The sequence below is a fragment of the Myxine glutinosa genome, chromosome 11, assembly GCF_964187855.1.
Source record: "Myxine glutinosa chromosome 11, kmMyxGlut1.1, whole genome shotgun sequence".
NCBI lineage: Eukaryota > Metazoa > Chordata > Myxini > Myxiniformes > Myxinidae > Myxine > Myxine glutinosa.
In genome coordinates, this window is record NC_136271.1 from 36698848 (window position 1) to 36711575 (window position 12728).

General features: G+C 44.6%; 1 protein-coding gene across 9 annotated transcripts in view; it reads left to right on the top strand.

Annotated features, from left to right (window-relative positions):
• LOC137436574 (zinc finger protein 704) overlaps window positions 1–12728 on the top strand; it is a 158873-nt gene that overhangs the window by 81990 nt on the left and 64155 nt on the right. For all 9 annotated transcript variants that reach the window (XR_013624940.1, XR_010986310.2, XM_078786568.1 and 6 more), the window contains one exon: window positions 11201–11304. Coding sequence is in view for 7 of the 9 variants with exons in the window: in XM_068130487.2 (XP_067986588.1) it covers window positions 11201–11304 (104 nt within the window). In the remaining 2 variants the exon portion in view is untranslated. The remainder of the gene's footprint in view (window positions 1–11200; window positions 11305–12728) is intronic.

Genomic DNA, 12728 nt, shown 5'->3' on the forward strand with positions numbered 1-12728 from the left:
GTCATGCCGCCTCCTTCGTCGCCGCAAGCCAACAACACCCGGTGTTCTCAGGCAGTCTCTCATCCAGGTACGAATCCAGGTACGAACCGGGCCTGAAACTTATTAGCTTCCGAGATTGTATGAGATCGGGCGTATTCAGGGTGGTATGGTTATAGGCTGGTGTGTGTGTGTGTGTGTGTGTGTGTGTGTGTGTGTGTGTGTGTGTGTGTGTGTGTGTGTGTGTGTGTGTGTGTGCTTGTTTGTATGTGTGTGTGTGTGCCTGTAGGTATGTGTGTGTGTGCTTGTAGGTATGTGTGTGTGTGCTTGTAGGTATGTGTGTGTGTGCTTGTAGGTATGTGTGTGTGTGCTTGTATGCTTGTATGTATGTGTGTATGCGTGTGTGTGCTTGTATATGTGTGTGTGCTTGTTTGTATATGTGTGTGTGCTTGTTTGTATATGTATATGTGTGTGTGTGTGTGTGTGTGTGCTTGTATGTGTGTGTGTGTGTGTGTGTGCTTGTATGTGTGCTTGTATGTGTGCTTGTATGTGTGCTTGTATGTGTGTGTGTGTGTGTGTGTGTGTGTGTGTGTGTGTGTGTGTGTGTGCTTGTATGTATGTGTATGTGTGTGTGTGGTTGTATGTACGTATGTGTGTGTGTTTTGATGTATGTGTGTGTGTTTAGATAATGGATTGTGCAATAAAGGACACAACCGACTGATGTGGTCCCACGACCGAGGTTGTGGACCCACATTTTGGAAAGGTTTTGTGCAGAATGGGTGAAAACCTCGATGAAGAACGGATCCCGGATGATGATCCAGAAAGCAAATTAGTCAATCGCTTACAGCTTACTAAGGTCCTTACTTTTGGCCTCCATTAACTGTTTTGAGGTTTGCTTTCAAGCAAAGTTAAGTGAAGTACTGTTACGGATTCGTCACTTCCGCCTTTGTTGTTATTATATACTTGTAGGATTTTTAGTGTCAGGTAATTTTGTTGTTAAGATTTTTTCTGTGAAATGGAGATGACTTTAGTAAAGGGTAAAAATAAATGTTTGTGAAGGAAAAATAAAAATGCGGCAAAGAACCTGAAGGTGGAGGTGGAGGAGGAGGAGGAGTACGGCCATGATAGAGATACAGCCGTGAATCGCGTTGAGGCTGGAAGCGGACTTTTTTGATATCGGTTGCGAAGGAGTTGAGGCTTCCCGTGAAAGGGATTGCCTGCGACATCGTCATCTATTGCGAGTGCAATTAAACCTGCGTCTCAGGTTTTATCACCAAGTGGGAGGTATTGTTGGAGAGAAATCAAGCGCCTCCATTACAGGCCGATATGCCATTTTGTCATCGAAGAAGAAGAGGCTGTCAGCTTGGTGCATCTTGTTTTGTCGTTGGGATTTCCATATCGACCTCATCATGTTGATTGCCGTTGGTTTACCTATCGGCTCAATTCCCATATCGACCTCTCACCTCGTAACTCCTTATCCACAGTCGCGCCAATACTTGCCTATTGATTTGTCGTTCTGCACGACCTCGATCTCCAACTAGCGTGGGGATCCGTGCACGGACTTTGGGGAAATGTTACAATCCACTCACGTTTGGCGTATCGTGACTTCATTGCTTTGAGAGCATTGGGGAATGATGGTACCATCACAATCATATGATTTTAAAAAATTCTTTTTTTTTTTTTTTTTGATGCAAGTGACATTTTCATTGTACTTTCTTTAATAGTGTTATTATTGTGTATGTGAGAGTTCTTAATACAATTACTTGTTTTGTTCTACAAGTGCATTGGTGTGGTTTTACCATGGTATATTAGAACACTCAAAATAACAAATGTTTCTGCCGTGTTCCCGCTCCAGACTCTGAGGTGCACCATAACCGGAGTTTGTGGAGGTAATACGTAACAAGTACCCCCGGATATTGTACAATCGGTATAATTTATATCATACTAAAATATGCCATTTCGTGTGTCTGTCCATCTGTCTGATGAATTTTTGATGCCAATACATTCCGTCGTTACTTATCCAATCTCAACCAAACTTGACGGGATGACGAAGGGTTACATAATGAATGTTGTAGCGCATTCATTTGCCCCCCTCCCCAACGGGGTTTTCTTTCCCGAGTGGGTTTTCCCCGCCATTGCCATCAATGGCATTGCGTGTTGAGGTGTATATCAATGTTAAATTAGCTTTATCGTGGCGTTTGTCCAAAGAAGATTTATCGTGGTGTTTTTCCAAAGACGCTTTTAATAACAAAATTAATGATAATCGCATATTGTTAATGTTATTACAAAACAATATTAATACTAATAATGTCCCACTTCCCCAAGGCGTTTTTCCTGCAGTGATAACGTGTTTAAATAGCTTATAATGGCGTTTCCGTGTGAGCAACGGCTTCTACAGGAAGTAAAAATATTATAAACCACAAACATGTATGCTTAGCTTTTTAAACAGTCGCTAATGCTCTTTATAGCACTAAATTAAGAAATTTGGAGGAATCCCGACATCCGTGAAGTACTGTTTACTTACAGAACTGAGCGAAGATCTACTGTACTCTATATATAACCCACAGATGTTGGGTTAATAACATGGCCCTTTCTGCCGCTACCATGGCATTTTTCGTAGCGAACTTTTGAAACTCGCTCCTGCTGTTTGACACGAAACTGGAAGGGGAGGAAGACCGGGGTGTGCTCATTTTCCAAGCAGTTAGCTTGCGCTTGCCAAGCCAGCCGTTCCTTAAGGGATTTGAATGGAGTGCTTGCTCGAATGCTTAAACCACTTGGCGATCTCTCCACAAGAAACTTGGTAAATGAACACACACCCAATGTTCTTGAGATCCGACCATAAATCGACTGTAATTTACATACCCCAAAGGGCAAAGAGGAATGACCCTTTTTCTGCTCCCGTAGTGAGCGGGTGTACCAGTCTTTCAAATATCAATTTCGTGCATCAGGAATAGCTGTTATTGTTAAATAAATTCGATATATAATTATTGTGAGGAAGAGCTTTATGTGAAGATTTTTTTTTTCTTTCACCATTTCTATGGTCACAACATTCCATCACTTCACTTAAAAATATAAAAAATAACCACCTTTAGAGGCCATTTTTCCCCGCAAAGCGGGGGTTGGCCTTTTTCGGGCACCGTGGTTGTTGTTGTTTTTTTGGTCCCCTTTTTGAAGCAATGTTTTACGGCCGGATGCCCTTCCTGCCGCCAACCCTGTTTGTCGTTTGTCGCCAACCCTAACTTCACTTAACAAACGAAAATGACCTGCCTCCATTTTAAAGGTCACGACCTCTGAGCGTTGCAGTTTTCTGGCTGAGTACTGGTCCCTCTTCAGTACGTTCATCATTCTGCACCATCAGCACATTTTGCCAGCAGAGAGACATACAGAGCGCTGCATTCTCTGCCTTTTCAGGAGCAATTTGCTCTCTTGTAAAGTTTTCAACCGCAATCATTTTGTGCTGTCACGGTCGAAGTGCCACACCTCCATCTGCATGTGCTTGTGATTTGTGCTGACATGTACTGACGCGTGTCTGACTGACATGTACTGACGCATCCAGAACATTGTCTGACCGAGTAGATGCATCGAAGTGCCTGATAGCTTGTGTAATGGTATATTTTCACCTGTCAGGTTGTTTTAAAGAGTTTTGTGATGAAGGTATCCTGTAACATTTAACACCGCCACCCCCAAATCCCCTGACCTGCTTATTAGTCCCCTACCGGTGTACACCGGAGGGGACTATAGGTTTGCACGCCGTCCCTCCGTCCGTCAGTCCGTCAGTCTGTCAGTCTGTCAGTCCGTCAGTCTGTCAGTCTGTCAGTCCGTCAGTCCGTCACACAAAGAACAGTTTTCCGGACCTTTTTTCTAAACGCTTAATGCTAATGATTTCAAACTTGGCACATGGTTTCTCATGATAAGTTACAGATCAAGTTCGAACTTCATGAGGTTTCGATCATTTTTGACAAAGTTATGGCACTTTGAACTTTGGGAATTCTGATAATTCTGATGATCCTTAACTCAGTGCCATTTAAGTTTTAATTTCCTTTAAAAAAGATTTTCTCTGCAATAATTGGACCGATTGAGATAAAATTTTCACCGTAGGAGGAACTCGGTCTGTAGAATATTTTAATGGTAATTATGACGTCACAGGTCACGTGGTTCGGGCGCCATATTGTTTTTCGTGGAAACACGAAAACCCCTTTTTCTCTGCAACGACTGAACAGATCGAGGCCAAACTTTTCAGGCAGAATCGCATACCCATGACGAACAAAAACGTCAGCGAGCATGACGTCATGCGTCATGCGTCACAAACCTCCCCCTCTTCTCTCCTCTTCTCCCCTCCCCCTCCCCCTCTTCTCCCCTCCCCCTCCCCCTCTTCTCCCCTCCCCCTCCCCCTCTTCTCCCCTCTTCTCCCCTCCCCCTCCCCCTCTTCTCCCCTCCCCCTCCTCCTCTTCTCCCCTCCCCCTCCCCCTCTTCTCCCCTCCCCCTCCCCCTCTTCTCCCCTCCCCTCCCCCTCTTCTCCCCTCCCCTCCCCTCTTCTCCCCTCCCCCTCCCCCTCTTCTCCCCTCCCCTTCCCCCTCTTCTCCCCTCCCCCTCCCCCTCTTCTCCCCTCCCCCTCCCCCTCTTCTCCCCTCCCCCTCTTCTCCCTCCCCTCCCTCTTCTCCCTCCCCTCCCCCTCTTCTCCCCTCCCCTCCCCCTCTTTCTCCCTCCCCCCTCTTCCCCTCCCCTCCCCCTCTTCTCCCCTCCCCTCCCCTCTTCTCCCCTCCCCCTCCCCCTCTTCTCCCTCCCCCTCCCCCTCTTCTCCCCCCCTCCCCCTCCCCCTCCCCCTCTTCTCCCCCCTCCCCCTCCCCCTCTTCTCCCCTCCCCCTCCCCCTCTTCTCCCCTCCCCCTCCCCCTCTTCTCCCCCCTCCCCCTCCCCCTCTTCTCCCCCCCTCCCCCTCCCCCTCTTCTCCCCTCCCCCTCCCCCTCTTCTCCCCTCCCCCTCCCCCTCTTCTCCCCTCCCCCTCCCCCTCTTCTCCCCTCCCCCTCCTCCCCTCCCCTCCCCCTCCTCCCCTCCCCTCCCCTCCCCCCTCCCTCCTCCCCCTCCCCTCCCCTCCCTCCTCCCCCTCCCCTCCCCTCCCTCCTCCCCCTCCCCTCCCCTCCCTCCTCCCCCTCCCCTCCCCCGCCCGGCAATGCCGTGTACTTCTGCTAGTAATCTATCTATAATTCCACTAATCTCTGTGTGTATGTTTGTATGTATGTATGTTTGTATGTATGTTTGTATGTTTGTCTGTCTGTGACCGCTGTTTCTCGACAACTACCGGTCCGATATACTTGAAACTTGCCAGGTATATTGCTGGGGACCCGAGGATGTGCCTTTTCAAGGTTTTAAATTAATCGCAGAAGTAGTTACCGAGCTATGTCCAAAAAACGATTCAACCAATCAGAGAGCAGCGAGCTATCACGTGTGCCGAACGTGGCGAACAGACTCTGCCTCGGATGGCACATTTGAGAGCGTATTCATTTATTTCCCGTCGGCAAACTATGTTGGCGCTATGTTGGCGTTAAACTATGTTTTAAAACTAATTAAAACTAATTTGCGATTCTTTCGCTTTGCGATGCGATTTGCGATTGCCGATTTCTTTACCAAACTCCGCAAGCCGTTAGCTTTGGACCAAACCATTTCATGTAAATAGAGGGGGGGGATTGTCACCGTACTCGCAAGCCGTTCGCTTTGGACCAAACCATTTCATGTAAATAGAGGGGGGGGATTGTCACCGTACTCGCAAGCCGTTCGCTTTGGACCAAACCATTTCATGTAAATAGAGGGGGGGGATATAATTTTAGATATAGATATAGTACGGGCATGCCCTAGTATATATAATTCACACAGTGCAATACGTGCAGGCCGCTGCACGGAGCGACCTTGCGGGCTTATAAACGAGGTGAGGCGTGACACACACGTGTCTCAGCATACCTCAGATCAAGTTTGAAAACCAGCATCAGCCGTGCACACATTTGCATATTCGATCATTTTTGACAAAGTTATGGCACTTTGAACTTTGGTAGGGGACATGTATTGCAGCGCAATACTCAGAATGCTTGTTGTCAGAGCAATGCTGTTATTCTCATACTTTTTGGTAAAAAAACGGGTGTGGGGGGATGGGCGCACATCCTAACTGAGCTTGGTACTTATGATCACCACATGTCATGAAGATGCGACCGCAGTAACATATTTGCCCCTGCCCCTTCCAGCGGGGTCAAAAGGTCAAATATATAAAAAAAAGTGCAATTATGGGCACATGAATTTTAAACATTTTGAAATTAAAACTTTGTGTATGCAATTAACATTGGGGGATACATGAAATATGTAACAAAGTTTTGGATTTGACCTTCGGTTCGTGCCCCAGGAAGTGTGGACGTGGGGGTCACAGGGGTCAAAATTTGATATCGGGTCATTCTTGGTGGAACTTTTTGCAAACCTTAATCTTTGCTTTTGGTGGGAAGTGTGGGGATTTGCGATGGCCTACCATTGACTTCGCTCGAGTTATTTATTTATTTTTCATTGAGCGTCACATGTGACTGGGTGTGTTGATTTGTTTGGTGAAGTGTGATATTGTCTGCATCGCAGAGTGATGCCGAATCGGAGTGTGCGTGCTATGTACCGTCTCGGGAAATGCACAGGGAGGAGAGAGGTAAGAAAGATGGGCTGCGTGAGATGATCGTGGGCTCGATGATGGGGTGGGAGGAAACATCGGATGTGATGTTGAACGGTGCAGCGAAGAAGAGGAAAATAAACTTAATCTATAAAAACCAAATGAGTGTTTTGGGGAGAAGCTTCTGTTCAGTATAGCCATGAAAAGCAGGAGCATGACCCAAGGCCTGGTTGTACATGCTTGACATACCTTGCCGAGGCATGGGATATAGCTTTGAGAACACTACATGAGGTTCATGTTGCTGGTGCAATCCCGATACAAAGCCATACTGAAAGTTTCCTCAAGTCGCCTTTATTCCACTCTTCGAACCACGTCCGGTGTTAAACGCTCCTGTATTTGCTTCAGTGCTTTACTTGAATTGTAAGAAAAGATAAGACGGTTTGCTCATTTTTGCAGCTCTCATTAAAACCGGGCATGCAAGTACGTCATGTATGCGCACACATGCATGGCATACCAGAGTTATTATGCCACTTGCTTTTTATGTGATGTACATTCTCCACATGATTGCCTTCAGAAAGTATTCACACCCCTTGACTTTTTTCACATTTTGGTGTGTTACAGCCTGAATTTTAAATAGATTGAATTGAGATTTTTTTTGTCACTGATCTACACATAATGACAAAGTGGAATTATTTTTTCTTAGAAATTTTTACAAATTTATTTAAAACTAAATACAGTAATATCTAATTTACGCAAACATACAACGCCTGAGTGAATAACTCGTGGAAGTGCTTTTGGGCAGCGATTACAGCTTCGAGTCTTCTTGGGTATGTCTGTATCAGCTTTGCACATCTGGATTTGGGGAGTTTCTCCCATTCTTCCTTGCAGATTTGCTCAAGCTCTGTCAGGTTGGATGGGGAGCGTCGGTGAACAGCAATCTTCAAGTCTTTCCACAGATTCTCAACGGGATTCAAGTCTGGGCTTTGGTTGGGCCACTCAAGAACTTTCACTTGGCCTGTGTGTGTGTGTTTGGGTGTGTGTTTTAAAAAGGCTTGTTTGGCTAAACTGTTGCGTAGGCTCCTCCTACTAGGCACGAGCTTAGCAGAGCTGCAGCCCCCTACATCTCAGTAGGTTTGAACTGTAGCCAATACCGGGAGCGAATTTCATTCCCAATTTTATAGACCAGTCCACCCCAGAGAAGAAACATCCACGAACACGTGTTTTGGGCTTGTTAGCCCTCGTGAGTTGCACATACTGTACCTTGATTGCTCCACAATCTTGATTCGGTGATTATTCTGTGACGTCCAAACCTAATTGAGTAAAGCTGTGGTCGGAATGTTAATTTTTTTTTCTGGAATTTTTTTTTTTAACTTGTTGTCTTTAAAAATTAAATTTAAATTTAAATTAAAATTTAATTAAAATTTAATTAAAATTTAATTTAATAAATTAAAATTTAAAAAAATTAATTAAAAATAATAAAAATAAAAATAAATTAATTTTTTTTTTTAAACTAAAACGTTAAAACTTTTTAAAATAAACTTGTTGAGGTTTATGAGAATTATTTGATCTAAATTCAAACAACCACGTGTCAATTATGCGTTACACGTATTGCACTGTACCTTGAGTGCTCCACAAATCAGATTTGTCAAAAAACCTGACAGCTACAGTTGAATTCCCCCAACCACCTCCCAAAAATGGTGAACTTCACTCTGATCTTCAAAGATGGAATTTTGGCTTTATACAAATTTTCACATTTATGAGTGGAAGACATACATATCCACTTTGGAAATGTCATCCTGACCTGTGAAGTCTTGTTCAATTGATGATGTTCGCTTTCCACAGGACCTGGTTTTGAAGAGACAGAACCTGGCAGAATTTTTTTTGGGAATCATGAAGGTTTTAAAAATGAAAACGAAATATCGTGTATCAACCTGGATTGGCTTGGCCTGTTTAACGTTCTAATCTAAACTGATGGATCATGATGCAGGGAACTCAGGTTCAAATCCCAAATACTGTATCATGTATTTGTCCATTGTCTGCTAATGCCCTTGTAACTCCCATTAAAGTACAACGATGTCTCCGAATACTGTAACTTTGTCCTGTATGCAATTTATTTAAAGCTCCATTCACTATGAGCCTTTAAATCCCACTAAATCAAATCCCAATACAATTTATTCAATGTCACTCCTCCCTCCAGGTCTTTAAAACAGCTGTTCACCACCATCTCTTATCTTCCCCCATCCAATACCTTGATCTTTTGTACCCCCGCTAATTTCACCCCAGATCCACTTTTTTGAAATTCCAACTTCTTTCCTGGAAGTCCTTGCAGTGTCCTTGTGTTTTATACTTCTCCCCCCCCCCCCCCCCCTTCCTATGCCTCCTCCCCCCAAGCCCTCTCCCTCTCACAGATCTCCCGATGTCCCTGCTCTCAAATGTTGTGTTTGTGCTTCCCCTTCTTTCCCCATCTTGTCTACCACTCCCCTTATATGTTTTGTGTGTCTGTTTGATTTTTTGTGTGATAAATGTTAGATCTTTCACGAGCCTCGATCCTGTATACTAAAAAAAAAGAAGCCTTATATCAATGTGTACAATAACAAGAATGACCGCACTGTGGTCACATCCTGCGACACACAATATATATTTTTCGCCTCCTCTGTCCACTTAACTACCCGAGTACCCCATGCTTCCTGTTGAAGGTATGATACAATTGATCTTCGAGGGCCTTCATGGTTTGGTTCAATATCAATTACGAATCTGACGGACAGCTGGGTCTGGTTTCACGCAACTAGTGCACCCACTCCTAACAGGAGCGGCAGTAAGGGTTATGTTATTATTTGTCCTCTATGGGATATATAGATTACAGTAGATCTAGGCTTGGGCCTCAAATGCCAGAGGTGTATTCAGTTACCAGGTTTCAGCCCTCCTGCTCTCCTTGTGGCAATAAACCTTTTGTTTATAAAAACCTGTATGTGGTCATTCGTGGTATGGAACTTTGCCATTACGCACAACTTTAAAACAGCTGTTCACCACCATCTCTTGTCTTCCCCCATCCAAAACCTTGATCTTTTCTACCCCTGTTAATTCACCCCAGATCCACTTTTCTGAAATACCGACTTCTTTCCTGGAAGTCCTAGCAGTGTCCGTGTGTTTTTTTTTTTTTATCTCACCCACCCCTCAACCCCCTTCCCGTGCCTCCTCCCCCCAAGTCCTCTACCTCCCACAGATCTCCCGATGTCTCTGCTCTCAAATGTTGTACTTGTGTGCTTCCCCCTCTCTCCCCATCTTGTGTCCCGCTCCCTTCATTGCATGTTTTATGTGTCTGTGCATGTTTTCATGTTCAATGTGTTAGCTCTTACACGGGTGTCGATTCTGTATACAAAAAAAATTAAAAATGAATAGGCTTTAACAATCCGGTAATGGGTTGATTGGGAAAGGCGGATGTGGCGCCGTTCAAAAATTACATAATGCTATTTTTTAGGGAGGCGTGTACAGGCCTGATTAAACCTTACTAATAATTTAACACAGGACCCAAACATAGCCAATGGAAATCGAACGCAACAAAGCCAGAGAGTGTATATTCATCAGAGGCATATACAGGCCTAATGTGTTAGGCCATACCAGGAAACAAGATGGCGGCCATTTAATTTTGTCCGGCAGTTGTTTGACCATTGGGTGCACTTTTCAAAAATCTACCCACAACAACAACGCAACAACTTGTAGACCTGTGACATGTCACAGGTAAAATTGAATACCAAGTAAGCAAGCCAGTAGTGAAATGCATTGGGAAGGCTTCAGTGAGGCTTCAGGTTGTATAATTTGGACTTATTTGTAAGGCATTGCCAACATTGAGGGTTAAAACACCAGTGATTCTACTGAAGAGATAGTCAGATGTTCACATGATTAAGAGGTCGAGAGCGATTCATCCATGCAGGTGTACGCACGAGGAAATTAAGATTTGATTTGTAAACATGAGGTGTGATGTAGTGAGCAGTTTGTGCACACGTACACTCTGTTAAGAGGTTGAGTGCAGTCCTAGTCTAATGTGGACACCTATTTGGTTACAGAGACAGGCAGCTGCTTTTTGTTTTTTCTTTTTCTTTAAATATACAGAGGCCGGGGCTCAGGCAAGAGCTGTGCGATGGAAGGTAAATGACGAATGCAGTGATGATGGGGGTAAAGGGGAAGAGGTCGACATGGGATGTACAGACAATTGTGGATATATGAATACCTTGAATGAAAATAGAAAAGGTCGTGGGTAGGTTTGGGAGACAACAACAAGATGTTTTTGGCAGCCATCTTGGAAGACTGCATGAAAAGACTGGACCAACTCGGCGAGGCTATTCCATAGATGAGATAAGACTGGGGACAAAAGAAGTGGAGATGAGCAGGAAGCTTATTATATCGTGGAAGGGGAGAGCGGACTGGGGTGATGGGCAATTAAAGTCACTATACATTTTAAACTAATGATAAATGACAATGTCATTAAGTATGACATGTTGATCGGAAAATGGCAGGTTTTGTCATTAATAACATGGTGAGAATATCACACCAACTTGCTGATTTATTGTTCTCAAATTATCTTCCTTCTCCAGGGACTCTGGTATGGATGACGTAGCAGCTGCGATGGTGCTGACCAGTCTCTCCACCAGCCCTGCCAATGTACTCCGTCCTCCCAGTAGCCCAACGCTGGACAACGGTACATACACAGGCTGAATTTGTTTTTTGTTCAATTTGTACTTTGACCATTTTGTACGCATGTGACAATGTATGTCGGGCATCTCATCCAGCTATGACCATAACAGAGTCCTGTGACAAATAAATGAAGTACAATCAATTAATGTATCTTGATTCCTCGTTACAAATGTCACATTGCTGAAAACTACGCAGGCAATAGACTATAATGGGCTGAAAAGTATGGTTTACATAATCCTCACACATGACTCTCAGGCCTACATTTGTGAAAGGAAATGTGGGATTGTATTACTCCAATCACGAACCACCAAGCACATTCACACAGAACACAATTTATTATATGGCTGGGAGAAAAGCCAGTGAAAATTATCCCTTTAGTTTAGGCCCAGTCAGTCACAAATCTATCATTGTAGATAATCGGGGCCATTACCGACCCCAAGATAATTGCTAGCAGCGATGGATTCTTCCCACAGACACCATTGGCAGACCTGCATGTTTAGAATAAGGGAAGGTCATGGGATCTTTCACATTATGACCATAAAAATATTATATATATATATTTACACGACATGACCAAAAGTATGCAGACACCCCTTCTAATTAGTGGATTTGATTATTTAAACCACACCCATTGCTGACAGTTATATATAATCAAGCACACAGCCATGCAATCTCGAGAGACAGACATTGGCAGTAGGATGGGCCGTACTGAAGAGCTCAGTGACTTTCAACGTGGCACCACCATAGGATGCCACCTTCCAACAAGTCAGTTTGTCAAATTTCTGCCCTGCTTGAGCTGTCCTGGTCAACTGTAAGTGCTGTTATTGTGAAGTGGAAACGTCTAGGAGCAACAACAGCTCAACCACGAAGTGGTAGGCCATATAAGCTCACAGAACGGGACCACCGAGTGCCGAAGCACGTAGCGCGTAAAAATCGTCTGTCCTCGGTTGCAACACTCACTACCGAGTTCAAAACTGCCTCTGGAAGCAACGTCTGCACAACAACTGTTCGTTGGGAGCTTCATGAAATGGGTTTCCATGGCTGAGCAGCCACACACAAGCCTAAGATCACCATGTGCAATGCCAAGCGTTGCTTGGAGTGATGTAAAGCTCGTCCCCATTGGACTCTGGAACATTGGAAACACGTTCTCTGGAGTGATGAATCACGCTTCACCATCTGGCAGTCCGACGGACAAATCTAGGTTTGGCGGATGCCAGTAAAACGCTACCTGCCCGAATGCATAGTGCCAACTGTAAAGTTTGGTGGAGGTGGAATAATGGTCTGGGGCTGTTTTTCATGGTTCGGGCTCGCCCCTTAGGTCCAGTGAAGGGAAATCTTAACGCTACAGCATACAATGACATTCTAGACGATTGTGTGCTTCCAACCTTGTGGCAACAGTTTGGGGAAGGACCTTTCTTTCCTGTTTCA